The sequence below is a fragment of the Electrophorus electricus genome, chromosome 6, assembly GCF_041902795.1.
Source record: "Electrophorus electricus isolate QZ-2024a chromosome 6, ASM4190279v1, whole genome shotgun sequence".
Taxonomy (NCBI): domain Eukaryota; kingdom Metazoa; phylum Chordata; class Actinopteri; order Gymnotiformes; family Gymnotidae; genus Electrophorus; species Electrophorus electricus.
The window spans coordinates 4,359,676-4,385,123 of NC_137502.1; the positions used below are offsets into that span (position 1 = coordinate 4,359,676).

Genomic DNA, 25,448 nt, shown 5'->3' on the forward strand with positions numbered 1-25,448 from the left:
TTGAGTTTGCATCTTTATTCTGTTAGGATTTATCATTTTAATTCTGGCAATTGGGAATTTAGGAACAGACAAACTGTCCAGTCTGGGATGAGTCTTAACATGTCTGAAAAATCAGCCCTCAGTGATTCGCCTTTAAAAATTCTCCCAAGTCCTTTGCAGCTACTCTGTATGCTACTCTTAACACTAAACCAAACCTGAGACCAAGCAATGTTTTCATGTCACTCCTTAATTTGTGCATTTTGTGTTCATCATTTAAGGTGGATTCTCACAAGGAATTATAAAGCCCTCTCCAAAGGCACTCGGGGCAGCTCCTCGGGCTTCCTAAACATTGTCATGGAGCTGAAGAAGTGCTGTAACCATGGCTTCCTCATTAAGCAGCCAGAGGATGGAGAAAGTGAAATCCCGCAGGAACACTTGCAGGTCTTAGAGCGCATGCACCTTGACGTTTAGGACCTGTCTTGAGTACTGGCGCTGAATCAGCTCACATAGAGTTGTCTTTTCTTGGGGTTCAGGCACTGGTCCGGGGCAGTGGGAAGCTTGTCCTTCTCGATAAGCTGCTCACCCGGCTGAGGGAACGGGGCAACCGTGTGCTCATTTTCTCCCAGATGGTCCGCATGCTGGACATCCTGGCCGACTACCTGGCTATTAAACGCTATCCCTTCCAGGTATGGTTAGAAATATCAAAACTTTTATTTGCAGAATGTAATTTTAAAGCAGTTTGCCCTGGTGTGAGACTTACCCAAGATCATCTTACGGTTGAGTTCACTGTAAACTCTTAGTTAATATGTTTAGGTTGCTGCACAGATGTTTCATGTGGTTCTGCTCCTTTAGTCCCGCTTATTTACTCACCCTTGTGCAGCTCGTAGTTTTATTTGTTATGGCTGTGGAGACTGTAGTTATGGCGCGCGGCTCCAGCAGACTCGGATGTCAGGCTTGCAGCAGCGTCTTGGCTTGGACTGCTAACGCCTCTATTTTTATCTACCAGTTATTTTTTGATGTGTACTAGCTTCAGCACTGGGGCAACGCACTTCTCAGTGCTGTGTTAGGAAAAAATTATCGCCTTCCTGAGCTTAGTAGTTATGGGGAACATTCCAACTTCGTAACAACACAGAGAACCTGTAGAACTGTAGCTTGCTAAGGTCTTAGAACTGAAGGAAGACAAGGTACCATTGCTAACATTGCTTTTGTTCCTTCCCTTTGATTAGCGCTTGGATGGTTCCATCAAAGGAGAGCTAAGGAAACAAGCACTTGACCACTTTAATGCCGAGGGCTCTGAGGTATGTACTAAAACTAGATGACTGCATGGCTGGTGTGGAGTTTGAGATGGTCCAAGACACTGCTAATGGCAGTGCAATTTTATCTGGGTCAGAGCATGCTCATCTTGGCCTCGTCCCAGCTGCTCCCCATAACTGCACTGAGGTGCTGTGCATATAAATTCATGGTATACTTCAGTGTTGCAGTAAGCCAGTAAACCTAGGTTTATAATAATAATGTAGGAAAGGCACTGTGGTGACTTCAGTGCGATCCAAATACCAGCCACTTTAAATACTTTAATACTGTGCCACTTTAAATTGAGAGCTTTTCTTTGAATAGGTGAAATAATAATCCTTTTTTTATCCTACATAAACCTCTGAGCGAAACTCTACTTAGCTCTGCCCTCAATGCCTCTTGTCTTCTGCTCCAGGACTTCTGCTTCCTGTTGTCCACCCGTGCCGGAGGCCTGGGCATCAACCTGGCCTCAGCCGACACCGTGGTCATCTTCGACTCAGACTGGAACCCCCAGAACGACCTGCAGGCACAGGCCAGAGCCCACAGGATTGGACAGAAGAAACAGGTCAGTGGCATTCAGTCTGTGATCTACTTGTAGACTTTTCTGAATTTTGTATAGAGCTCACTGGCATTTTGAAGAAAAGTATCACCTGCGTTTGCTTTCATAATTAGAATATTGTGTGTTTTATTTTCCTCTCCAGGTCAATATTTATCGGCTGGTCACAAAAGGGACTGTGGAGGAGGATATTATTGAAAGGGCAAAGAAGAAGATGGTTCTAGACCATCTTGTGATTCAGAGAATGGACACCACTGGAAGAACAGTACTGGACAACAGCTCAGGCAATTCAAAGTGAGCCTCTCTTAGAAACATGCAGTGTGCTATTCAATTGATTAAAGGCTAAACAGCTGCTAACACCAAAGCTATTACGAAGCTGTTGTGAGGGAGAGAACACCAGACACCCCAGTTCAACATGTTTGACATCGGTGGTGGACAACATTAGACAAAGCAGGAGAGTTCTTACATATTGTTAATGTGTGATAGAGGAAGATAAATGTATACAAGACGCATTTCTGTACTTTTATATTTACAGTGACTATTTTTTAAGACCTATTTTCGGAGGACAAATTTAGTAGGTCAAAAGTTTTTTTTTAATTTAACTCCGTAACTCAGTTTACAGTGTTTGTTGTGCAAATTTTGGAAATTATGCCTTTGTTTAAGTATATTTTGCAAAATCCATTTATCAGCAGGGCTAGTAAAGGAAGGGTGGTAACGTCATATTGTATTTGAACTTCTGTTTCCAGCTCAAACCCTTTTAATAAGGAGGAACTGGCAGCCATCTTGAAGTTTGGTGCTGAGGATCTGTTTAAAGAGGCAGAAGAGGAGGAGGCTGAGCCCCAGGTATTCATGTTCTACCTAGAGCATTATAGTGCTTTTTATTTTTATCTCACCATGCAAAGTTATTTGTTATAATTTTTTGGGCACTGGTGTATTTCTTTTACAGGAGATGGATATTGATGAGATCTTGCGGCTGGCTGAGACCAGAGAGAGTGATCTAGGCTCCAGTGCTACAGATGAGCTGTTGTCCCAGTTTAAGGTAATTTACTAGACCACGTATTTGACCCAGATCGAAACATTTTTGAAGCAGATTTAACCCGGATAGAAAATCCTAGTGTGACATGATTTGATTAGGAAGATGTTGCAGTGCAGCTCAATCTTGTTTAGTTCCACGACTAAAATAATTAGATACAGAACTTCAGATTCCACATTTGCTTGTTTTCTTAGGCAGAGGAGTGTGTGTCTGTGTGTGTCTGTGTGTCTGACAGGTGGCTAACTTTACCATGGATGAGAGCACACCTGAGCTGGAGGAGAAGCCCATGAGGGACTGGGATGAGATCATCCCGGAGGAGCAACGGCGACGGGTGGAGGAAGAGGAGAAGCAAAAGGAGATGGAGGACATCTACATGCTGCCCAGGAGCAGGAGCTCCAACAAGAGAGTAAGGAGAAGCTTGTAGATGCCTCTAGCCCAGGAGTTGATATGAAAACTCTGAATTGGCTTCTCTTAATTAATTTGGCATAAATTATCAATGTAAGTGGTAGTAATTAGTACAAGTATGGCCCTGCATGATTGATGTAGTTCTCTGTGTGTTCTGGATGTGTATATTTATGGCTGATGGTAGGCTAATCTCTTCCTAAAGCTGTTATGGGTTAGCATACCTTTACATTGCATTGAAGCAAAATCCTTGTTTCACCTCCTGCTGGCCTGTCACTAAAACACCATCTAATGCATACACTGCATTCCATGCTAAACCTTTATATATATATATATATATATATATACACACACTTAACTCTGTACTCATATAGAATCATGTCAAAAAGTAAAAGAAAACCTGTTATCCTCTCATCCATCAGGATTGGCAGTTATTGGCTGCTGTCAGCTAGCCTCAATTCTCATTTCATAAAAGTGAGAAAATAACTTTTCGATGCTCTGTTTGCTTGGTTCGCAAGTTCTTGTTTTGCTGCAGTGTAAATGTACTGTTGGGCAGACATCGACGACTCATTAGAGCCGTGTGCTGCATGTGTGAGGCATGTAGAATCATGTGCCTCCAAAATGGCTCATTAAGTTTTATGACATTGTGGGTTCCCCTGGCTTACCATCTGTGGGTACACACTAAACAACACACTGGGTACTGTTCAATTTGGCTGGAGATGATGTTTAAAAAGCAGTGAATAGGAGCTACAAGGAGTGTTTGATTTAAAAGAATATCCAGCATGGTGCTTCTTAATGCATGCCTATTGATCTGTCTGCAGTTGAAGATGCTTGACGATTTATTTTGTTTAGAGCCTACAAATAGACCAAATCTCCCAGTATGACACATGACACATTTCTATTACAAATTTGCCAGTACAAGCATGTTTCTTGTTAATATTTTTTGCATGCCATGTCACTTTTTCAGCCATTCCTGCCCTAAGTACTTGGACAACACCAAACCTTTGTTGTTTTTATGGTTTTGCTACAGTATGCTTTTAATACTCAAAAAAGGCCATCTTGCAGTGGATGTGTACAGCAATAATATCGTTTTTGAAGAGTTCTTCTGAGATGAGTGCTAGACTCTCTGGCTCTACTGTTGTACTGTGTGTGAGGGCTCATGTGGTGCTCGGCAGGCGCAGGCCAACGACAGTGACAGTGACGTGGGTTCCAAACTCAAGCTGAAGGGCCACTCGTCAGGCTCAGAGAGCGAGACAGACGACAGCGAGGACGACAAGAAGCCCAAGCGTCGAGGCCGGCCGCGCGCCCGCAAGAACAACGTGGAGGGCTTCACCGATGCCGAGATACGCAGGTCTCGCCTCAGTCGTGCCTGGGCTGAAGTAGTCATAGTCAAAATGGTGACTTTCCAATGATGATGCTGAAGCTTGGGTGAATTCTCCTCTTGACAGGTTCATAAAGGCTTATAAGAAGTTTGGAGCCCCGCTTGAGAGGTATGAGCAAAAACAATGCACTGTAGAAGAATCAGATGTCACGAATTAAGGATTTGTAATTTGTATAACAGAAAGGCTCTTTAAAAAGAGACTTAAAAATTAGTATGGATGATTAGTAATTCATTAATATTGCTTCTCAGTTGAAAAAGTATTTATTAAAGCTGTATGTTTATAGAGCCAAGTGTACAGTTATAGTATTTGCCAAGGGCTCTTATCCAGAGTGAATTGTATCTTTATCATACAGCATGTACTCTTTTGGACTTGAACCCATGACCTTGGTGCTACTAGCATTTTGCTGTGTCTGCTCTACCAATTGAGCAACAGGAGCATGTTGGTTGGCTGCACATTGTTTTCAGGCTGGAGGCTATTGCCCGTGACTCTGAGCTGGTGGATAAGTCGATAGCAGATCTGAAGAGACTTGGAGAGCTGGTCCACACGTCCTGTGTGACTGCTGTACAGGAGCATGAGGAACATATGAAAGAGAATCCCACAGAAGGTGTGTGTGTGCGCACGTGTGAGCGTGTGCGCGTGCAGACCCAGGCAGGTGTTTGATAGCGATGATGATCTTGCTACTTATTTCCATTACATTGCTGTTTCTCTCTGCAGCTAAAGGGCCAGGGAAAAGACGAGGAATCAACATCAAGATCTCAGGGGTCCAGGTCAATGCCAAGTCCATCATCCAGCATGAGGAAGAGTTTGAGCCTCTTCACAAAGTCATGCCCTCCATCCCCGCTGAGCGGAGCAAGTATGTCCAAACATAACCTAAAATGTCTCCTTTGTTTTACATGCCTTATTTCATAACTCTAGAGCATAAAATATTTGGTGTATGCTATAAAAATATATTTTACAACATTTGTGTTGTGCCTTTTTTAAAAAGTGCACTTTTTTAAAAAACACTGAATTTACAGTGTAAATTCTTACAGGATAAATGAAGTTCAAAATGAAGCTAAATGATAAACAAATAAAATGTATCTATTAAATAAAACTAATAATAATAGAGTAAACTTTTTCCAACGGCTTTTCAAGTCCTCTGTGTGACTGGACAAGAGAAATGGCTTACCACTAGTGCAGATAGGACCCATACTGAAGGACACACTCTTAATAGATTTCAGCTCACCTGTCGTGTGAAGATGCCTCATTTTGACGTGGACTGGGACATTCAAGATGACACACAGCTATTGCTGGGGATCTACGAGCATGGCTATGGCAACTGGGACCTAGTCAAGACGGATCCAGACCTGAAGCTCTCAGACAAGGTGCCTTCAGCACAGCTGCTTAATTTAGAGCAGTGTTTTCCAAACTTGTCCACAGGGACCCACTTACAGTCCATCTTTTTTGCTTTATCTCATCTCCCAAATGCACCTGAGACACTAATCACGAACACCAAATCCTTGTTCATTTATTGGGATGGGGACCCTGAAAAGCAGGTTGGAACACACTTACCATGTCTTTATCGTTTATGTGCCTGAGCTGACTGTGCTGTCATGTTGTGTAGATCCTTCCAGATGACCCTAACAAAAAACCGCAGGCAAAACAGCTGCAGATGAGGGCAGACTACTTACTGAAGACGCTGAAGAAGGAACAGGAGAGCAAAGATGTCTCTAAAGCAGGAGAGGAGGTGAGCAAGGTTAGCAAGTGATGAAAGCATATGAAACCAGACTAAAGGGAGTATTGTAAGTCAGAGGAATATCCTAACAACATACGATCCTCTCCTCTGAAGGGGCAATTGTGAATAAAAATGGTGAGGGCATGTTATAATAATATAATTGGCATTAAGTTGGTGTCCATTCATTGCTATCTATTTTAGATGTGTTGGCAATTAGGATTGAGCATCAAAAATGCTTTATTAGATAATTCCTTGAATTTTTTTTTTTAAATGACTGCATTCCTATCATGAGGTTTGTGTCATATTTGCTCCCAGGCCAAGCTGAAAAAGAGGAAACCTCGAGTGAAGAAAGAAAAGGCTCTTAAAGATGAGCTAGTCAACGAAATCTCCTCTCCCCGCCTCTCCGACAACCCTTCTGAGGAAGGTGAAGTGAAGGTATGCTTTCTTTGATATAACCAAAACAGTGCTTCCAATCCCCGTCAGGACAACAGTGCAAACAAAACCAGCGGCTTGTTCACAGATCAGTGGACACCAAATTGGGCGCGAGACGTCAGCACTCTCAACCAGTCAGTTTACATTTTTGTTGGAACTCTGACACCTTTTGTTTGCGCGTTTCTTCCAGGATGACGGAACTGAAAAATCCCCTGCAAAAAAGAAGCCAAAGAAGAAGGACAACAAAGAGAACAAAGAAAAGCAAGGAGCTCAGAAGAAAGACAAGGAGAGTGACAGGGGGAAAAAGCGCCCCAAGCTCAAGAAAGACAAGGTAGCTCAAGCCTCGAGTGGCAGGTCTGGCACGTCTAAGGTTTCGGTACAACTTTTCCTCTGCGTGTGCTTGGCACGTTGCCTTTCTCTGCCTTGCGTCTGGCAGTGTTCAGGTCCTGCAGAATTATTAAAACAGTTGACCGTGCAGGAATTTGTACGTGCGCACAGTACTCTTCTGTGACGTTTGTATTGGGGATTTTTCAGAGCAAATCAGGAGGCAAAGGGAAGAAGGCTCAGGGCCCTGTGCACATTACAGCAGGCAGCGAGCCAGTTCCTATCGGGGAGGAGGATGATGAGCTAGATCAGGAAACCTTCAGCGTTGTGAGTCTGGTTCTCCTTGTCCTCACAGATCTCAGTGTCCAGCTTCTCTTCATCCTTGAATCTTTATCTTGTTCTTCTGTATCGAACCTTCAGATGAGGCTCATGGAGAAATAGAGCAGACAATAAATGATGCATGTTGGTCTTGTGATTTCAGCAATGTTCAGGAACATTGGTCTGATGCCTTCTACCCATGAATTCACTTTGAGTGTACCTCCTACGTGTTTGTGTGTGCGTGCAGTGTAAAGAGAGGATGAGGCCAGTGAAGAAGGCTCTGAAGCAGCTGGATAAGCCAGATGAGGGCCTGTCGGTACAAGAGCAGCTGCAGCACACCCGCGCCTGCTTGCTGAAGATTGGAGACCGCATCACGGAGTGCCTTAAAGCTTACAACGACCCAGAGCATGTCAAGACCTGGCGCAGGTCTCTCTCTCGTGCGCGCGCACACACACACACACACACACACACACACACTGCTTGAACAGGAACCTGAAAGCACAGTAGTGTTTAGATTAAATTCTTTGTAAAAGAGAGAAGACGTAATTTATTTATAGGAGGATTTTATTCTGATGTGACCTTTTGACTCAGTCTTTTCAGTGGAATTCTCCACTCATTGTCTTCACCTTCTCCATATAGAAATCTCTGGATCTTTGTGTCCAAATTCACTGAATTTGGAGCCAGGAAACTGCACAAGCTATATAAAATGGCTCAGAAGAAGCGCTCCCAAGAGGAAGAGGTAAAGTCTGCTCCAGCCCAGGATGAGAGCATGCGCTTTCCCTCTGAAACCCACATCCACTCAGGCTCACTTCTTTCCCCACATGTCTCTTTCAGAAGGAGCAAAAGAAGAAAGACGACCCTGGCAGGAAAAAGCCCTTCCGGCCAGAACCATCCGGATCGAGTCGGGATTCTAGCGGAGCCCAGCCTCCAACCAAATCCCACCTGCCCCAGAACCACCCTGCAGGTCCCCCCTCCCACTCCCACCACAGAGAGTCCTACAACCAGTCCAGTAAGAGGCACTTCCCTAATGATGGTGAGAGGAAGCGCTTCACTAATTAATAAAAACTGACTTAACTTACATCATTAGATTATTACTTGCATTATTAGATTTTATTGGTACGTGCTGGGAGGATGCTTGAAATCAAATTGTTTATTACTGAAATCAAATATTTTATTACTGGAAGGCTTTTTATTGGAGGATGATTGGAAGATGCTTGAAATCAGTTTGTTAGTGTACTAGTTAGCAATGTTGTGCGCTTTGGAATTACTGTTAAATTCCTCTTTCATTGATTTAGTTCCTGTCTTGTTCTACAGATCGGGGAGACTGGCAAAGGGAACGTAAATATAACTACCCTGGTAACAGCAGCCAGTCTTGGCAAGTCGACCGCCATCACCCCTACGACACCCACAGATATAAGGACCATCACTATGGTGACCGGCGACTACACACAGACTCTTACCGTAACCCCGGAGGCTATCGTAATCCCAGTTCCCCCCGAAAACGACCCTATGACCAGTATGGAAACGACCGTGACCACCGAAGCCATCGTGACTATTACGACAGGTAACAAAAAAGAAAAAAACAATGCATCTTGCTTTTTAACTTTGTTTCAAGGATTTGTTAATACATATTTAAAATGGGTTTTTGTATTTGGAGTTAACTTTTTATTTTAGGATCAAAAAGGTTTGAGAGGGAAAATTTTTCCAACTTTCCAAAAAAAAAAACCCAGCAACCTAAAAGTATCCGTTTGGTCTGTAGCTTCAAACCAAACTTTATGAAAGTTAACAAGAAGATGGAAGGGATATGTTCAGAATTCAAACACCTTGAGAAAAGATTCTTGTGAAACAAATTACATGAACAAGTTGGCTACAAATCCTTTAGCTAATTTTTGTTTATTTGAAAAGGAGCCCATTAATGAACTCTTATGGAAATAAGTAATTTGTTCAGGTTAACTGTAACTTTGTTTTTAAAAAAGACATCCAGACCCCAAGAGAAGGCGATCGGATGAGTATCGCTCCCCAAACTACCACCAGGGAGGAGGGGGAGGTCACTCTCAGGACTTCAGGAGGATGCCTGATCACCGGGGGCCGCCAGGGAACCATGGCCCAGCGGGACCCGATCACTACCGACCATTTCACCCAGACAAGCCCCCTCCTCTTATGGATCCCCGCTCCCCACAAGCACAGAAATCTCCCCTTGAGTGCCTCTCGCCCCTTGAGAGGACTGTAGAGCAGAAACCTGGGCCAGACCTCAACTGGAACAACAGAAAGACGTGAACAGGGGCAGGGGTATGCGTGGGGGGCAGTCCGTACCACTAATAGACACTGTAGGGAGGACATCATCAGTCCCTCATGGGCACGACAGGTCCATCTTGACCAGCCTCCACCAAATCCCTTCCTTCAGCTATAACCTGAAGATCCAGCATCTGGAGGTCTCCCTTGGGTGTCGGTGACCAGGTACAAGTCAGGAGGTTTGAACTGAGGAGAAGAAATGGGGTTAGTCCTATGGACTATTATGTGAATAACCTTAAAGAGAGCCTTTGAAATGACTGAGTTGGAAGCTTGAAAGTGCCTCATGTATTTGGCCTTTTTTGAAAGTCATTAGTAGAAAAGGGAGTGTTCCCAAGCAAATGTTACCTTGACGTATATTTAATTTACTCCCCCCCCCCCCCCAACCGTGAATTACTTTTGTAAAAGTTCCATGAAAGTACCTGTTGGGGGAGTGGAGGTTCTTCAACCACACCTTTGAACATTAATGTTAGCCATGTTTTATGAGTTGTGTTGATCATGTATTGGTTTAATCTTGACTAAAGCAGATCAACACCCTCCTCCTCCTGGGCACATCATACTGATAAAAAAGCCTGGTTGTTAGAACTTGTAACTACTTGTGCATTTGTCTTTGTGCTCTTGTTGATCTTATGGAATGATTGAGAAGCTGTAGACACGAGAGGCCACTGAATTAGCGAATAGCTAAATTTATTATTACAAACCTTCAACATGTTGAGTCTGTGGTGCCCAATCCCCCTGTTGCTGACTTGACTTAAAAGGCTGGATGGAGTTCAGAGTCTGTGCAGACCTAAATGTTAGAACACTAGATAACTGACACATGAACGCTATAGGATTTTTAAACGCAAACGTGGCATAATTTCATTCTTTATCTGTAATGTCAGTACTGATTAGTACTGTCCAAGCTTTATGTTGCACTAAAAGTACAGTACTCTATGAATCTCCGGTATCCAATAGAGAAAACCGAAAATAATTTCTGGATTGTTTTCCCTTTCTATGTAAGTGTTCTGAACTGTCGATATCCTTTAAATGGATATGTTGGAACTGTATGTATTTGAATATAATGCACAGAAGTGTGTGGGAAAAAAAACAAACAAAAAAAACAGGAATGTAGTGCTATTCTGGGTTCACTAGGTTTGGTGCCAAAAACCACAGACTGGCGTGCTGGTAAACAACATTCGTTGAGTGTTTTCTCCCTCCCCCTCCCCCTCCATCTGTGCCTTACTCTTGTGTCTGAATGAAACTCCGGTATGGTGCATATGGTGTTTTTCATGGTCTTAACAGAAGACAATGCAGTATCGAGTAGTGGTTGATGGAGTCACTCGTTGGGACATCGGGGGTTTTAAACTGATCTTTATACGAAGAATTGCTGATAAACAGGATTGATATGGCAGTGCTCTTTGCGAATCCTAGAGGGTTGTGGTGTCAGCGTTTGAGGGCAGAGAGAGTGGATGAATGCAGACCTCTAACAGGGATGGTGCTCTGTGCGGAGGTTTCAGAACTCGTCTTTCTGTGCGGAGGTGTTAGCACTCCTCTCTTTCTCCCCCAGTGCTTGAAGCTGCACTTCATGAACCTGTTTGTTCTTTGAGACAAACCAATTAAAGTAATTTATATTTGTGAAAAACCCACTGTTCACATGTACTACACTGTACATACTGTTTATAGACCTATATGTATTAAACTTTCCTACATCATGCATTATTGGTTAGTACTGTTTTATGTGCCTGAAGTAAATGTTCTTTTGGGATTATGTAGAATCTAACACAACCATAGTATTGTTTTTTTAGTTAGTTATTATGAAACTCAAAAGAATGGATTGTGGAAATACAACCAGCAGATGGCAGTATAAGGCAATCTCAGAAAGCTGTAGGTTATTAACTGCTTGATTTAATCAATTATAAAGTGGTAAATTAATGTCTGTGCGTACCCCTAATGCCAACCATTCTAAAGCACAGAAATGCAGGCATTTGTCCAAAACAACTCAACAAGACACTTTTATTTTTTTGTTCAATAAATAATTTACAATATATACAGGTGGAGTGTGGCACCATTTTAATCCTACATACAAAACCAGTTTGATCTGTCTGGCTCATTCCATTCACTGTCAGTACATATCAGAGTTTTCATTTTTTGTTTGTTTTTCATATCTAATATTACAAATGTGTTGTCTATTTACAATCAAGTTCAACCAAATTAGAATTAGACAAAAAAAAAAAAAAAAACATAAAGTGCTTTTGTAATCAACACAAACACCACAAAACTGCATCTTTTACTTCCTAAACTACTGTTTGCATTTGATTGAATAACCTTCCTTTTGTCTTCTAGAACAATTAGGAGTTTTGAGATCCACTAATATTTGTGGTGTTTGAGGTATTCATGTACACAACATCCCTTTATATTAAAAGGTAACATTCACTGATCCCACTCATCCAAAAAAAAAAAAAAAATATATATATATATATATATAAGATTTCAAACACAAATACATTATCATCTGCAAACTCAATAACTCACAAACATATCTACAACTCACATTACACTGTTAGATTCAAAGAGTACTGGCAACACTAACCACACAAGATTTGACAATTCAATTTTGTTTGAGACTAATGAACAAGGGGCACTGTTACAGGCTTCCAGAGCAGTAGTTAAGGCCTGTCGAAGCTTACAGTGTAGAAATAAATTACTCAAACGATTCCAATGTTTAATTAATTAGGTTTTTGTTTTTTTTAGGTCACTCTTAAAACTCAGAACACTGTTAACAAACACATTCAGTTGTTAGATGTAATGGCTGTTTCAGTGGAAATGCACTTTGGATGTAGGTCAGAAAAAAAGGATCCTTTTGCGAATCATTTCTTACACAACCTTTGAACTCCAGGTGTTGGCTTAAGAGCCACTCTGTATTGTAAAGTCACCAAGTGTGAGACTTAGAGGTGACATTAGCTTAGTCTTGCATGCTGATGAAATCTGGTTTAAAACGTCCGAAATAACCTTTACACCTGTGAGGTGCCATTTCTTAATATCTGTTTCAAATCTCTGCCAAATCTCTGTTATAACAACAACCACCACCTTTCAGCCTATAGAGAAAGACAATGAAGTCTGGAACATGTAATCCAATTTTCAAAAAATCTGTAGGAAAAGCAGTGACTGGGTGTGCGTTTTGTGTATGCTTCTATGTGATTGCTTGCAAAAAGCCTACCAACAGGTGAGAAGATACTCCCTTCCCCACCATAATCCATGTTCAGAAATTGAGAAATGCATGTGGTGTGTCTCAGTGTGCCCCTGCATTGGAAATGTTCATTTGGCTCGCTCTGCTTTAGCAGCACCTTCCAGTATTATACGCAACCAGGATTTCTGGTCTGAACCCAAATAGTTGAGCGAACCACAAAATGTCCCATGTGAGAGGCAGAGGAGAGCTCAGCTGTTCGGGGAAATCACTGGCACCACGGCTCATTCATTGGCAAAAGACCTCCACCATAAATTCACAGATCCACAGAGTTACGAGTCAAAAAGAGAATACCATGCAACCAAGTCTACACCCTTTTGAAACGGACAGCGAGACTTTATTCTTCAAGAAGCAGTCAAGATGACCGATGGATCGGCCTGGTGGACGTTGCAAGTCCTTTTCTTTTTGCCAAAAATCAGCCTCTTAGCCGCTCCTCCTCGGCTATGTACTTGTGGCTACTGTCTTGCTAACTGACTTAACTATTACTGTATTTTCTTGGAAGTACATGTGTTGAATACAAGGTACTCTTCTCCCGCACAAGTTGTATGGCTTGGACTACAAGCTCTCTCATCTAAACAATGACATTTACTTAGTAAACACAAAGTTTAAGATACTTGTTCTGTATGTGCCCTCAAATCAATTCTGGGCTGTACAGTCCAAATGAACCTGGACAACCAATATTAATATATAACATGTTTCCAGAGATGTATGTGTAAGCAGTGTGGGTGTGTTGAAAATATACAGGACAGCATGACTGACACATAGAGACTGAAATGGGGAATTTCTTTTCCAACCTGCCTGCCAATTCATGCAGGAGAGCACTTTTGGCAGGCAGAAAATCTCTTTACTGACCTATGGACCACCACGCCAGAGCTAAATTAGAACCCTGGGTGCAATATAAACACGTTCGGAAATATTTCTCTTAACTCCTACAGCCCTCGAGAACACACACACGCACATACACATGCACACAAATGCACAAAACATTTCAGCAACACACCCACGTGTGCGACGCACAGTCTCTTACACACATCGTACAAGAAAGGCCTGCCGTTATGGCCTATTAATCCCGATGCAGACAACATGGCTCACTGATATGACATGACTTTGGCTGGGGGCTTCTTCCAGAAAAAGACCGCGAATTTTCCAAAGCTGGAACCTCATCAAAGGCGAGAAGCTCCTGCAAGGCTCCCTCCTTCAGCAGAGGTTAATAAAAGCTCCTGTCATATCTCGCGCTCTTGTTCCAGAAGACACATGCTAGGCCTCTCGTCTTGGCAAGCGGAACATCCTCCCTACCCTTCTCAAAGGTGTTTCACTTCGGTGGGAACAAGGTCTGAGAGGGGAGGGGGCAGGCAGGGTCTAATCCAGTTCAGAGCCTCCCTTCCACAGTTTGGTGCCACCATCCTCTCCAGCCTGCAAGCGGCAGGAGGAGCGTGGCAGTGCGCACAGGGGCACATCTGCCCCCGTGCTGCTCAGCGGAGGTCCGTTCGACAACGACAAACAGATGAGTCCATGGCTGGGGCGGGTGTGATGACTCGCATAAGACCAAAAGCCCAGGGTGAATGGGCTCCGCCTCTGCTAAGATTGGATGCGACAATGGCGAAAGCTACGCTTGGCAGACACGAAGCTTTATGACGACCGTCACAATACGACAATGGCACCTACGCAGAACTACAGGCACAAACAGCACAACTCAGTCCAAAAAGACACAGCAATAAGGTTAAGGAGCATAAACAAGATGACGCTAGATCGCCTGGAGGCTGTGTTAAACATGCCCGTATCTCTTTCAAAAAGGTGGTGTTTCTCTTTGTTGGAGTGCAGCATTTTGACGTCCTCGAAGGCATAGTAGGCCGCGAGGGTAAAGTTGATGTCTCCAGAGGAGAGCAGGTCGAAGACGCAAGACTGGAAGTACAGGTCCTCCACTGGGAGGCGCTCTTTACACATGGCCATGGCCGACTGGTAGGTGAAGCCATGGGCCGCCACCCCCGGCCTGGCCCGGCCCGGGCCCTGACTCTCGACAACCCGCCCTCGGAAGGTCCTGAAGTCGATGCGCTGGTTGGCAGGGCAGCCATGCAGACACAGGTAGAGGTCCTGGTTCTCCTGGTTCTCCTGGTCCTCCACTGAATTCACCACCTCCTCGGGCATCCGCACGGCGAATGTGAGGTAGCGGCCCACCTGCCGCACCACGATGGTGGTGCCAATGTAGCGGGCCTGGATCTCCACATGCTGCCCTGGGACCCTCTCCACCACACGCAGTGTGTTGGCCCCATGACGTTCGCCACCGTTCTTTGAGCCATCAGCGAATGCCGCCGGGAGCTCGTCTGTCTCTGCGTGGTACATCTTCTGGTCCACACACTCTTGGAAGTTCTTGAAGATGATTGTCAGCTGTAAGACAAAGAAAGAACATGAAGAAATGAAGGAATAAATTTTTTTAATTTAATTTAATTAAATAATGAATAATTTTATGTCAAAATAACTGGAGGACATTTATGTTGAGTGCCAATGTAGAGTTAAAAAAAAAAAAGTCTGTTTCTCACAGAGAAAGGCACCTTTCAGCATGTTGGTGCAACAAGTTGCAGAAGTTATTTAAAACTCCCATTGTGAATAATGCAGTGAATTTACATGGTGCTCAACAAAAAGCGGAACAGAGCAAATGCAAATATACAGGAAAAGGTTTACAATATATACTCACACAAAGTACATATGCAAATATTTTGTTACATTACTGTGTAACCTTTAAATTGGCCTTTGGTGGTTTGTCTGTTCCCTTATATTTTTTTTTTTCAAATGAACCAATGAACACAATGAAAAATATTTAAAAAAAACTTTGCATGAAACTGAACTAGAGTGTTATATTAAACATTCAGCAAATTCTAAATGAAAAACATATCTGATATAACACTGCTCAAAACCCAACCAAACTGGATAGCAAGCACACTGGGCATGATCCAAACATTTCAGCGAGCACAACTGATTGACACCCATGGTCAGACTCCTAGCTTGCTATGCTCCGCAGTCAGAGCTGAATCTAACACCACAATCAGGGAGAACTGGACTGATACATAAAAGTACACATACAATGTGTACAATGAAGAATCTTCAAATAATTCTTAATTTCCAGCATCAGATAAGCCTCATTCACAGCTGCTGACGGAATGGTAGGTTTTTAATCTTGTCTGTCAGGATGAAGATGAATCCATATGCTTAGACACATACAGCGACCTACACGGACAGTGCTGTGTTTTTTCCAAAATAACGTAACCTAGTACAGTCTACTATAGAGTTTTCCTGGAGTTAATGTCAGTGTAGCTTTCACTGGGTACACTAAAACTTACATAAGCTTGAGAGAGCATCAGGACCGGCCGTTTTACATCAAAAGAGGAGATGTTCTGGCATATTAAATAAGTCATATGCTGCCCTTTGAATTGGTATTCATAGAGCACACTTTGTATATCTACATTATATAGCGAGAAGAGCAAGATTAACTGAATTAGAAAGATAACACAGCGTTAGGGTTCCTGGGTATTTAACTAAGGAAAATACATCTATCTCTGTCTCACTCTCTTTTTAATGAACCATTTTTAAATATCCCTCTGCATAAGGTGAGCGATAGGAGGCAGCTCTAGCTGTGACTGGTCTTTATGCATTGGCGCAGGTTAAACCTCCAGCTTGATCAGTCTGGAGGCGTGCAGTCTCCAGCCCACTTTGTAAAGTCACTGGCCAGCACTCAGGGGGGAGGGGGCAATGTAAACGTGCTCTGGAGAAACGCAGCTTTCAGTCTATGTTACAGCAGGCCTCAGTGTGCAGACACAAAGGCAATGCATTCATGGCCTGTGAAGCACAGATTCTGCTCCAGGGAAGTGGACCCATGCCAACCCTGAGAGCCCAGCTTGCACAGGGGCTAATTAGGGAGCGCTGCTCCTGACTCTGGCTCTGGTCAGCATTTCTTTCATTAAGAACGCCAGTGGGCTTTTGTCACCATGTGACCTTGGCACTGTAGATCCTGCCTGCGTGTGTGTGTACAAGAGAGGGAAGGTTAGGGCCAGCAGAGATGGGGATAACAACCAAATCACCCTGCAATCACCCCGGTCAGGCAAACTGCAGGCCTCCATCCCAGGCCAGTTGTCCATACTGTAGCAGGAAGTCATTCAAAGCAAGAGGGCCTATCAATAAACAGCGCAGGCCTTGTTTGCACAGGTGGCATCTGCACACAGTCTTGTTTTCCCTTTTGTGGAGAGCTGAGCAGCCTCCTAACCTGCCATTTGTTTCCAAGCTCAGCTTAACCAAAATATCATTATGCAACCCCCTGCCCCAACCCCTGCAACAAAGAGCTGTGGTCAATCTACTTAATGGTGTATCATTAGTGGATCTTGATGAAGGAAAATTGGTCTCTTTCTAAATGTGGCCCCAGTCAAAAAGTTCTCTTATGTTTCTCCTTCCTGCCCTTCCCCTTGTACAACCAGCCATACAGGGGACATGTCGGGAGCAGCGCGGCTGCCTGAGTGCAGCTGCAGAAGGGGCTGGCCGGAGGTGCGCGGCATGTGGAATAAATGAAGTAGCCACCGGCAACGGTGTTCGCAGATTGCCCGCGCTGCACTTTCACCCCAAGCCCCTGCAGCTGGCCGGCTCTAAGATGGCTCCTTGCCCCCGTCCAATGTACCGTAAAGAAAAACAATGATAATTTATGAGGTATGGGGGCTAGCTAATGCGGAGAAAATATTGCTGGTTTCCCGCACAGACCAAGCACTTAGCTGAAACAACAAAGCCCTTAATGCGCATGCAAACAATGGTGTGGACTGCTACAGATATAGTAACATTCGTCTTGGCGGGTTGGGAAAATAATTGAAGAAAGGACCAAGAAAGCTGAGGCCTGGTAACATTTTAAGTTATTACAGCTCTTTCACTACTGGCACTCCCACGCTGAATTAAAGGCCTTATCGAGACCTCATCAATTGTTCTGTTTATCGTGTCTTCATCAGCTGGGGACTGGCTCCAAATACTAACCAGACTCGGCACTCAAGAAGCCTGCTTGCTCTCTACACCCTGTCATGTTCATGCGGTTCGCTGGCTCACTGCTTTAGTCTAACAGAAAGCGTGTGGGATATCTTGCCACTTGAAGGAGCAAAAAGAAAAGCTCCCAAAGTGTTAGTTCAGCTCTAGTGTGTCTGAGAGTCGTCTCCTTTTGTGGCCTCTTTATTACTAATTTGGCAAGAAATCAAAGGTGCTTTAAGTCCAATAAGTATAATGGTTAAAAGTGGCAGTTGGCACTCCTGTGTAATTACTCCAATCGATTTATTATGACCAGTGAATGTTTTAAATATCAATACCCCTGTATTTTTAAGTCAGAGTAAGAAACAAATGTGGCAGCTCGATTCCACAGTCGTCAAGTTGTGAGCTGGCTGTGCTTACCTTGCTAGTGGCGGTAGCAGCTGAGCCAGGCAGGACCGGAGTGTTGGTCACCTGCACGGACAAGTACTTGTTGTGAATGAGTGGCCAGGCACCTTCCACCTTGCAGGTCTGGAAGTTGTCACTGAATGTGCGTAGGTGTGGGTCCCCAAAGAAGCCACAGTGGGTGTAGTTGGGCGGTGCGGTGTGGCGTGGGAGGCTCCGCTCATAGTGGCACACCTCGGGGCCATCCGAGGGCACGTGGGTGTCTGGCTGGGGCGGCAGGGGTAGAGCTTGTGGTGGGGGTGTGCGGGCACGAGGCTGTGTGGTAGGGCCTTCCTTGGAGCAGTTGTGCTGTGTCATGAGATCCTCGATGCCATGCTGGGCCGAGTGGTATGCCAGGTCACCACGGCAGGTGCGGGCTGTGCGCCGGACACAGCTGTTGTAGGCTCGCAGGGCAGTGCAGAACTCCTCCTTGGGGCCCGAGCTGGGGGTGGAGGCCCAGAACTCAGAGTTGCACTTGAGAATCTTACACTGCAGAGTGACTACAGGAAAAACGAAGAGGATATGAACATCCATGCAGCACCGTAGACTCGAAAGACGCCACCAAATTCATGTAGCTCACAAAATCCATTAGAAGCCATAATGTCACAGAATTATATAGCTATACACACTCACATACAAAAACTAAGCATCTTCAAGGTACTGAATATACAAACAAATGAATTTTAACCTCTATTGAGATTATTTATGTGTGACCTTTTCACACTGCATGTGTATAAACTGCTTCTACATGTTGCAGTTTCTCACCAAATTGTACACATAACTGCAGTTTTGTGTAGTGAAAAAGCAAACATTCCAATGAAAGCGTGCCTAGTGTACTAAGTCAGTCCACTGTGTTCTGTAATTTTAAGAACATCAAAAGTATGAAGCATAGAAGGAGATCTGTGAATATTTGAACTGCCCAAATTTGCTGGCATCATGCAAAAAAAATCTGAACCCCCCCCCCCCCCCAAAAAAAATAATTTTAATATCTTTCTATATACATATGAAAACAGAATGTTCCTGTGTCAACATTCCTGATATGCCATAGGTAAAGCCTGTGAACTGACATCATTGCAGAATCCTGCACTCTCTCAACAACTTCAGCAATGGCAGAAATACACACAAAGCTGAGTTGCACCCACTATTACCAAGATATTGACTGATATCAAATATTTGATTGGCACATGGAATAGTTATTCTCAGTCAAATGCACAACTCCAAGCAGGCCCACTGAGACAAATGGAAAAGAAGTATGCAAACAGTCAGTTGCTGCACTAAATGTCAGCCAGTTACCAGTGCTAATTGTTGTAGTGTGGATTTGCATACATTCTCACCCCAGTTCTAGCTTCTTTTGCATTGCGAAGCAGATCTACAGGGGGGGCTTTTGTGAGTAAGGACACAGCAGGTGTCATTCACCTCCCCCTCAGAAGGGAGGGCGAACAAATGCATCTCTGCAAAAATTCACTGCTGGTTTTAACAGAAGGAGGCCAGCGGTTTGGATGTGTGTGCTCATCTGTGTGTGTGAGTGGAGGAGGTGGTGCTCAGGGCTTTGAATGAAGACAATGTAATTTGCCATTGAGAAGAGACCAGCAGAGTCATAAATTAGCCCTGTGTAAAGGGATTAGGTAGAGTTTCATCAGGCGTGCAGGCCAGCATGGAAGGGGGAGGAAGGCTCCCTTAAAGAAACAGGATCTCTAGAGAGAAACTGGCTCCAATACCAGAGGGTGCAACAGAGAGGAGCTCTCGCCATTCCACAGGTCAGAAGGGATATAAGATAGCCACCTGTCCACTGCAAAAGGCCGTAATCAAAGGCAAATGCAATTTCAAACACATATTGAATTACAAGGGCTGCAACAAAAGTAGACTACCTGTTGTGGCAGGGTTTTTTGAAAAAGGGAGACTTCTTTATACTACAGTCTTCATTTGACATAAAGACTTTAAGCTATATTAGCCTATATTTTATGCTCTAGTAGCCTACATCTGGTTCCTCAACACTGTTCCTCTCAATATGTATTTCATTCAAATATAATTTGTGAACATTCGTAGTTTAGCATGGTATGTATAGGCTATTGCCCTTGGTTTGTAATCTGACATACAGAAACAAACTGTATGTCTTTTGTTTGGATTTAACTATCCTGACAAAGTGATTAGATACTAAATTAAATGAAACCTATTTCCTGATGCAGAACTACCTCTTTGTATTTAGTAATAACATTTCTTTTCCAAACACAAGAAAACTATTTTCCCATTTGAAACGTGCAGATAATAATTGTGTGTAATCTCTAACAACAACAAAAAATCAAGATGATCTTGATAGAAAGCCAACATCTTTCCTCCCTCCCCCAAACAAAACAGAATGTGGGTCTTTTAGAATGCCTGAGTTGAGCTAACTCAGATAGCTTGATATAACACTTCAAGACTTGTCAAGATTTAAATCAAAGTAATAACTTCAAAATGTTATTTATATGTTTTTCGGTATATATTTTTTTCAGTTATAAACTGTAACAAAACAAATCACATTAATGTTCCCGTCAACAGACGTAGTGTTAATAGAAAATAATACCGAACTATACAGAAAATCATCTTGGCCAATTACTATTTGCACTGAAAACCTTTCGACAGAACCTCGTTTGACACGGCCAACCTCTTTGTTTTAGCGAAGCCTTTCATCAAACATTCTATCTTATATGTGTAACAGATTAACCAAAAAGAATGAGATACCGGTGTTAAATGCATACTAAACTAGTTCAATACATGCTAAACTATAGGATCAAACTTGGAAATTCAATAAATAACAAAGCTCTACATCGTCTGCGTACTTTGAGATGAAGAATGAATGCCTGGAGTTTAAAGAGTTGACTTACTCGCTGGAAAGAAACAGTGAAGCACTAGGAGGATCTTGCCGACTTGTAGCGCCGAAGGTCCTGCTCCCTTCCCCATACCCATCCATCCAGCACAGGACAGCGCTCCTCTCCTCTCCCTGGGTCAGTCAGCAATGGGAAGAAAAGCCAGTTAGTCGACTGCGAGTAACTCCACTTTTGCGGACTGCTGGTGAAGAATGCTGGCACTCCGGGACCATGCCTCCGTTAAAACGTGTCTCTGGGTTATATTCAGCTACGCTATTCCCCGAAATTCCTCAACACGCGTTATAACGTAGCGATCGATCTTGCAGTGCCGTAGAGTAAAGACCGCACAGCCTACACGATGAATTGAACCAGTAAGAGATCGCTGTTTCGCCCCCCTTCTCTTTGCAGTTTCAAATTACACATCTGCTTTTGAAAAGCGAACTACTTCGTTTCCTTACCCTGTGCTGCTGTAGAAAGCTGTTATATCGAACATTGATAATGGTAGGCCTACGTACTGGTAGGAATAATTATTTAACGTGCGAATACTATTCATTAGGGATAAGTAGATAATATAACTATAGTTATATACACTGCAAAGCTTGATTAGTTTGTAGTTAGTTGTATGATTGGTTTAATGTATGTGAGTTGTACAGCCAACTCACATACATTAAACTATAGGTTTTTTTGTAAAAACTGAAGTCATTTTTGTATTATACTTATTAGTAGACCTATATATTTAATTAATACTTTACTATTACATTGTCTAAAAGAGTCATTTACCATTTTGATATGATGTACGAAGTCTGCCCATGAAGGCCTGCTAGTAGACTATTTGTTGGTGAAGATAAACAGTGTGAAGACATAAAGTTGCACTCAAGAAATGAAAGTGTTTGAGCCTGATAAAACACTAGACCATAATGCTATAGTATGTTAATTTCAGAGAAACACAACTGGAACACAGTAGCATAACATGCCAGTGGGTAAATTATATGCAATCTGAGCTCAGCCAAGCCAAAATGTACAGAGCTGAGACAAACAAATGGGAACAAAACAATATATTAATGCAGTGCTCTGAGTGCAGGAAAACAGCAATGCTTCATGAAATGTTGTCATGCAGGTTTTGAATGGCTTGTAGTTGGAGACTAGACCATTAGTGGAGAATACGGAAACCACCATCTGTTGAACTCAGCAACCAGCAATCTGGGTTGAGGTCTTTCTTCACAATTATGCAAACTCGGATGCAGCTCAGAGTAAGAGATAACTAATCAGGCCACATTGCTTTTTTCCATTCTGCAAAAAGTACATATTTTGCATGCATTCAACCAGTTAATGCATTAGTTAGGCTAGTGTCCCAGTGACCTCCTCAGTATAAAGGTCAGCTTTACAGGATTCATGTGCAAATTCTTCCTCTATTAATGTGTCCAGTAAAGGGGAAAAAAAGCACCTTTCTATTTTGCTTAACAGGAATATAGGCTTATCAGTTAGAAACAAACCATGGTGCATTTCCAATTAACAAAGCTCAAACTAAGAGGAAATATTAACCAGTGAGGCCAGTAAATATTACTTGATTTAATCTAATCATTGGTCTACCTGCCAATCAACTGATCAGCCAATCATCATATGCCAAATGCTAATATTAACAGCATCCAGTTTACCCATAAATATACTGTACATTTCCCTGTTTATTTCCAGATATTCACAGACAGAATGACAGCTCAATATGAACATAACATTAGATACACTAATACAACAGGACATTTAATAAAGTTGTGACGTAGCTCATGTAATAAGACTACCAGCTTCATGAACGAAACAACGAGACAATGTTCTGATAAACAGAGATCTATTTTGCTTTTTACATGATGTATTTGGCTGTCAAAGGGTTTAAATGGCCTCTCTACATTTTTACAAATTGCAGACAATAACAAAAACTGTTGTCTACACAGTTTTCCAGTGTCTAAAAACTGCTACATGACTGTCATATACATTACATTAGTTGTCTTGATAAAATACTGAAGGGAGTGTGGGGGATATCAATCACTGCAAAGACTGCATTGCATGATGCAAACATATACATATACACATACATATCAGCATATATATTTATACACACACACACACACACACACACACACAGACACTTTGCTTGCATAGCTGATAGGGGAAATTTCTCCAAAACGTCCTGATTCTCTGGAAACTGTGTACTTTACTACAATTTGAATATATATAAAAATACACACACACACATCAACCATCCATATAGGTTTTGAGACTACACATTTTAAAGTCCAGTAGATGGCGCTTGTACTGTGGAAGCGTGATGAAGGAGATACATTCTCTTATGCGCATGGCCTTATTTGAGGATTAGGGCAACTTTTTATTAATTTATGATGCCAACTTCTGACCCCGTTTTGGCTTTCCAGCTGCACAAAATATTTAAAGTACATACAGATCAACGGACGACACATTATTTATGCGTGCTCCAGATTTAACAGATTCACGAAGAAGAGATTAATAAGGACAACACACATTATTATTCGTAATATACTTAGATTAGTTCAGTTAATAATAATTTGTCATTATCTACATCGTTAAAGTATGCTTGTTGTGGCTGCACCATAGACTGGTACATTATAAAGCAGAAACGAAATGCTAGTTTTCAAAATCGAAAGATGGCAAAATATCTGACATAAAACTGTTTTAGCTCAGGCTAGAGTAAAATAAAAAGTGCGGCTGGTTCAGTTTCCCACCGAATGTTTCTGAGACATAAAAACCTCCAAGATCACGTAAATGTAGAAGCTGACGATTGTGAAAATAACGTTAAATGTGTTCTCCAAGCAAAAAAAAGGCTTAAAATGTTGGACGATCGATTGCAACAATGACAAATTGGCCGTATTTGCGTCAAAAACCTAATTTACCACAAACTATACACATGGGTTAGTAAGCAAACGACCACCGACCTTTTTGAATGCATGGAGCTTTCCAGTTCAACGCGGTTGAGTTCCGCTTCGGAACCGGGACGAAGATTACAACCGCACGAACACCCGAGTCCACACAAGCAGACGTCTTAGTCCGTGGATCAATAATCCAAAATTAGTGCTGAACACCGTGGTTCAACTAGGTGAAAAATACTGCTGTCGGTCCCGCATGATGTCCTCCTCTCTACGTAGTCTGTCCCAGATAAGACGCGCGAGGAAAGTGATTTTTACAGATAAACGTCTCGGAGATAACGAAACAGGTCTTGAACTCAGATGTGGTGATATCTTACTTCGATTGTCTTGTCTGGTGTGTGTTTTCGTCGTCGTAAGGCGAAGTGTCGCGATTTCTATTTACGATCCAAGTTCTTGTTCACGCAGTCGTAGAAGATTAAAAAAAAAAATCTTAACCGATGGTTGTTTTTTTGTTGTTGTTGTTGTTGCTGTTTTTTAATCAAATGCATTCTTCATCTTGGCGTGAGTAAGTCTTGCATGCCTTCTTAGCGCTCAGACTTTAGGCAGAAGAGCCCTCGGGGCGCTGCGGTTCCTCGGGGACTGCTGAGAGCACTGGCTCCTTTCCTCTCCTCAATGTTGTGAAACGGCTGGTTAGAAAGTGTGAGACACATTATTCAGCGCTGTGTGACGCCGCAGTCCCAAAGCACCCAACATCGCCCCAGTGAAGGCTGACCATTGACAGCTTATCGTTTCTGGACATACTCTACATTTAGAATTGGCTAACGCCAACACATAAGCTAGACAGTTCTAGGTAAAGTTCGTTATGTCTAGACTCTTGCATATTATGTTACAAGAAATAGCACCACAATAAAGACACTGCCAGTTATATATGTAACATATTTATACCACAGTAACACAACGCTTAAGTTTATAAATTGCCTAGGATATATAATGAGTGAGCTGAAGCAAATGGCATGTTGTGCAATACAGAGGTTCTTCACGTTGTTCTTTTAAAGGAATCTTGTTTGATATCAGGTAGAACTATTTTACTGAGATTCTGTGAAAACTATAATGTATGATTCAATACCAAATTCTAATTGTTTTGTAACACTAACCTGATAACATGCACTTTAATTTCATATAATGTTTTAATTAGCGCTTGGGAATTTGTGTGTTATTAATATCAGCAACACAACCTCCAGCTTGTCCATGATGGATGTATGAGATGCATCAATTTGCATTGATCTGGCAGCTTCCATGGGAGAGGCTTTCACCCTGGTGTGAAGAGAATAGCTTCAGA

General features: G+C 42.7%; 2 protein-coding genes across 11 annotated transcripts in view; one reads left to right on the forward strand and one right to left on the reverse strand.

The window, feature by feature from the left end:
* The window catches only part of chd2 (chromodomain helicase DNA binding protein 2), a 32,882-nt gene extending 21,470 nt beyond the window's left edge, over nt 1-11,412 (forward strand). For 7 of the 10 annotated variants that reach the window (XM_081716174.1, XM_081716173.1, XM_081716178.1 and 4 more), the window contains 22 exons: nt 258-420; nt 513-665; nt 1,206-1,277; nt 1,685-1,834; nt 1,971-2,119; nt 2,572-2,668; nt 2,772-2,864; nt 3,094-3,264; nt 4,436-4,611; nt 4,709-4,750; nt 5,107-5,246; nt 5,357-5,495; nt 5,856-6,006; nt 6,246-6,377; nt 6,672-6,791; nt 6,979-7,119; nt 7,323-7,439; nt 7,678-7,856; nt 8,070-8,169; nt 8,265-8,463; nt 8,745-8,994; nt 9,407-11,412. In XM_081716174.1, coding sequence (XP_081572300.1) covers nt 258-420; nt 513-665; nt 1,206-1,277; nt 1,685-1,834; nt 1,971-2,119; nt 2,572-2,668; nt 2,772-2,864; nt 3,094-3,264; nt 4,436-4,611; nt 4,709-4,750; nt 5,107-5,246; nt 5,357-5,495; nt 5,856-6,006; nt 6,246-6,377; nt 6,672-6,791; nt 6,979-7,119; nt 7,323-7,439; nt 7,678-7,856; nt 8,070-8,169; nt 8,265-8,463; nt 8,745-8,994; nt 9,407-9,707 — 3,235 coding nt within the window. In that variant the 3' untranslated portion in view covers nt 9,708-11,412. The remainder of the gene's footprint in view (nt 1-257; nt 421-512; nt 666-1,205; nt 1,278-1,684; nt 1,835-1,970; nt 2,120-2,571; nt 2,669-2,771; nt 2,865-3,093; nt 3,265-4,435; nt 4,612-4,708; nt 4,751-5,106; nt 5,247-5,356; nt 5,496-5,855; nt 6,007-6,245; nt 6,378-6,671; nt 6,792-6,978; nt 7,120-7,322; nt 7,440-7,677; nt 7,857-8,069; nt 8,170-8,264; nt 8,464-8,744; nt 8,995-9,406) is intronic. The other 3 variants (XM_081716176.1, XM_027004577.3, XM_081716179.1) reach the window with 2 other exon arrangements.
* Nucleotides 11,413-11,694: 282 nt separating this feature from the next.
* Nucleotides 11,695-24,821, reverse strand: rgma (repulsive guidance molecule BMP co-receptor a). The gene is made up of 4 exons (XM_027004580.3): nt 24,179-24,821; nt 21,237-21,352; nt 18,352-18,872; nt 11,695-15,327 (listed from the first exon to the last, which is right to left on the reverse strand). The coding sequence occupies exons 1-4, from the start codon at nt 24,190-24,192 to the stop codon at nt 14,614-14,616; spliced, it is 1,365 nt and encodes a 454-aa protein (XP_026860381.2). The 5' UTR covers nt 24,193-24,821; the 3' UTR covers nt 11,695-14,613.
* Nucleotides 24,822-25,448: the final 627 nt, after the last annotated feature.